General features: G+C 56.1%; 1 protein-coding gene across 1 annotated transcript; it reads right to left on the reverse strand.

Annotated features, from left to right (window-relative positions):
* Positions 1-14: 14 nt before the first annotated feature.
* On the reverse strand, positions 15-636 carry H310_10055 (hypothetical protein; the record flags this gene model as incomplete). The annotated part of the gene is made up of 2 exons (XM_008876294.1): positions 15-52; positions 144-636. The coding sequence occupies 2 exons, from the start codon at positions 634-636 to the stop codon at positions 15-17; spliced, it is 531 nt and encodes a 176-aa protein (XP_008874516.1).
* Positions 637-1,219: the final 583 nt, after the last annotated feature.

Raw genomic sequence — 1,219 nt, forward strand, 5'->3', positions numbered from 1 at the left:
CGTCGACACGTACGTCATGGCGGCGTACGGCCACCCGCCGTTGCACCCCGCGCTGCCACTCGCGGTGGAGCAGCTCGTCACTTGCTGCTCGGACAGATCGAGGAGCTCTCCCGTCACGATGCAGTGCGCCGGTTCCGCGGCACCCACGGCCGAAAACGCCCAGCACGACCCACATTGGCCTTGGTTGCGCACGGGGTTGACGCACTTGCCAGTGGTCCAGTCCACCGACGCCGCCTTGACGCTGGTCACGTTCAAGTCGGCCTCGGGGACCGAGCGGAACGCACTGCGGCTTTCCTCCATCGACACACCCTCCACAAACATCTTGAACTCAGCCTGTGTCATGAGAGCAAACGGGTGGTTGTAGTCGAACGTGGCTTCGGGGTTGTTGCGACGGGCCTCTTCGATCGCGAGCTTGTTGTCGTAGAACCGCTGGAGCTCGTCGTTTTCCGCCTCAATCGGATTCGAACTTTCGGAGGCGCGGGGCAGCAAGCCCCGCTCCGCAGCGGCAGGTCCAAACTCTTCCCGCCACTTGCTCAACTCAGCTCGCAGCTCGGATTGCTCATCAGCCGAGAGCGTGCTCACGGACTGCTTGGTGGCGGCAGCGGACGCGACGAGGAGAGCACCAAACAACTTCATGGGTCTGGAGGCGGTCGAAAGCAAACTCTAAAGTGACTCTTGTTCACATGTCAATAGATGCAACGTGCCCACACTACACATGCCTTTTTGAATATCATCTCCGTATAGCCAGGATAGTCCAAAATCAGGTTGATGAGGCGTGTCTGAGTTGGCAAAGGTATGGTCGGTGGTTTTCTTTTACTAGGTAGTACATTATCAAAATTCGCTCCCTTGGTTTTGGATGGCTCTCACGTTTACACGAAACATTCCACAGTTGTCAGACTAGTTTGGTAGTTCAGCCAATGGCGGCTCCAACACGTTCCCCATGATGTTTGTGCGTTCATCATGCCAGGTGGACTATGGAGGGTTTGTACCAAATGGAAATTCTCCTCTTGGACCATCAGTAGGCAGGCACTAGCACGCACAACCCGCAGAGAGGAAAAATGTTACATAGAGTACACAACCTGGCAATCCACCCGGGTCGGAGAAACCCCGACATGAACAACCCACAGATCAGATTAGATCAGTGCGGAAGGCAACTAACAGTAAACGCACGCAACGCCCACCTTGCCTTCGAGTGAGATGGATCCAATTGGTCACGGTG

Source organism: Aphanomyces invadans (genome assembly GCF_000520115.1).
Source record: "Aphanomyces invadans strain NJM9701 unplaced genomic scaffold supercont1.24, whole genome shotgun sequence".
NCBI classification, from domain to species: domain Eukaryota; phylum Oomycota; class Saprolegniomycetes; order Saprolegniales; family Verrucalvaceae; genus Aphanomyces; species Aphanomyces invadans.